The sequence below is a fragment of the Belonocnema kinseyi genome, chromosome 9 (genome assembly GCF_010883055.1).
Source record: "Belonocnema kinseyi isolate 2016_QV_RU_SX_M_011 chromosome 9, B_treatae_v1, whole genome shotgun sequence".
NCBI classification, from domain to species: Eukaryota; Metazoa; Arthropoda; class Insecta; order Hymenoptera; family Cynipidae; genus Belonocnema; species Belonocnema kinseyi.
Window position 1 is genome coordinate 68,425,535 of NC_046665.1, and position 1,581 is coordinate 68,427,115.

The following is a 1,581-nucleotide window of genomic DNA, read 5'->3' on the forward strand; positions in this document are numbered from 1 at the left end:
AACTGGGATTTGGTTGTAGGCTCTCACAAGGTCAATTGTTGTGAAGATCTTCTTTCCGTGTAGAGATTGGGCGAAATCTCCGATGTGGGGTACTGGGTACCTATCCGGGATGGTCCGTGCGTTGAGTCTCCGATAATCTCCGCAAGGTCGCCATTCCCCTCGCTTTTTGGTACCATATGCAAGGGTGAAGACCAGTTGCTATTCGAAGTACGAGCAATTTTCATCTCTTGCATGGTTTGGAATTCCTGTTTGGCCAGCTTCAATTTATCTGGAGCCAATCGTCGAGGTCCCTCAGAAACGGGTGGTCCAGATGTTGTGTTGATATAATGTTTCGTCGAGTGCTTAGGTTCGACGATAAAGCCATTTGGTTGGGTGATTTTTGGATACTCTTGCAGAATTTTATGACAGGGAGAAGATCCTGAAATGGCTCGAATGCTTAGCAAACTCGTATCACACTCAGAGACTTTCCCTTGCACTGAGAGGGTTGTGAGGCTATCGATAAGTTTTTGATTCCGAATATCGATCAATAAACCATAATGATGCAAGAAATCGACTCCGATTATCGGTTTTGTGACATCAGTGATAACGAAACGCCACGAGTAAGCGTGGCGAAGTCCGAGGTTGAGCGTGAGTGTTTCGAAACCGTACGTCGCGATGGTTGAATCGTTGGCCGCGTAAAGTTCGTACGATGTTTTGGGACGTCGTCCGCGTGTTACTGCACGTGGAAAAACGCATAGGTCTGCTCCCGTGTCGACCAAATATTGCGTTTTCGTATCCCGGTCCGTAACGAAGAGACGGCAAGACGATGGGCAAGGGTCGCTGGCCTCCATCAGCGCCGGCCCGGTTCGTTTCCCGATTTAAATGCACACGGTAGATTGCACTTCTTAGCGTCACTTCCGAAAGTTTCGTGATACCAACAAACACCGTCTTCATTATTTCGATGAGATCGACTTCTGCTGCGATCGCGGAAACGGCCGCGAGACGGAGACCGGCCACGATCTCTTGAGCTCGATGCTACTTCTGACGTCACTGACACTTCGGCAATTCTGGTTGTTGCAAGGGCGAGCTGCTGAAGCATGGCTTCTAAAGATGCTAAATTTGCAGATACCTCGGAAACACGGGTCTTTGGCGTTGCTTCTGCGATGGCATCGGCGAGCTGTGCCAACTTATCAAGCTGGGCTTGGTCCTGGGTTGCCAGGATAGCCTGCATCGACGTAGGTAGCCGACCGAGCCAGAGTGGACGCAGGACAGCGTCTGGAAAAACGTTACCTGCAAGGCCGCGAAGGTGTCGGAGGAACTGGGATGGCGTACGATCGCCTATTTCCTCATGCTCTAGCAAACGGCGTGTCTTTTGATCCTGTGAGGCACTTAGTCGATTAATGAGTTCCGTTTTTAGTCTCTGATATGTTCGTTCAGGTCCAGGTGAAGAGGTTAAAAAGTCGCGCACTTCAGCTGCAAATTTTGCATCTAGATTCCCGACAACGTAATTGAACTTTGTTTCGTCTAACAGTACTCCCGCGAGCGCGAATTGTGTTTCCACCTGAGCAAACCACATCTCCGGATCTGCCGGCCAAAAGGGTG

At 49.8% G+C, this 1,581-nt stretch overlaps 2 protein-coding genes across 2 annotated transcripts; both read right to left on the reverse strand.

Moving 5' to 3' along the window:
• Positions 1-23: 23 nt before the first annotated feature.
• LOC117180584 lies at positions 24-830 on the reverse strand. The gene has a single exon (XM_033373078.1). It carries the CDS (start codon positions 828-830, stop codon positions 24-26), a length of 807 nt encoding a protein of 268 aa, XP_033228969.1.
• LOC117180585 lies at positions 830-1,555 on the reverse strand. The gene has a single exon (XM_033373079.1). It carries the CDS (start codon positions 1,553-1,555, stop codon positions 830-832), a length of 726 nt encoding a protein of 241 aa, XP_033228970.1.
• Positions 1,556-1,581: the final 26 nt, after the last annotated feature.

What these genes read in the sequence shown, in the direction of transcription:
- LOC117180584 (XM_033373078.1), bottom strand. Translation starts at nt 830, where the DNA reads ATGGAGGCCAGCGACCCTTGCCCATCGTCTTGCCGTCTCTTCGTTACG.
- LOC117180585 (XM_033373079.1), bottom strand. Translation starts at nt 1,555, where the DNA reads ATGTGGTTTGCTCAGGTGGAAACACAATTCGCGCTCGCGGGAGTACTG.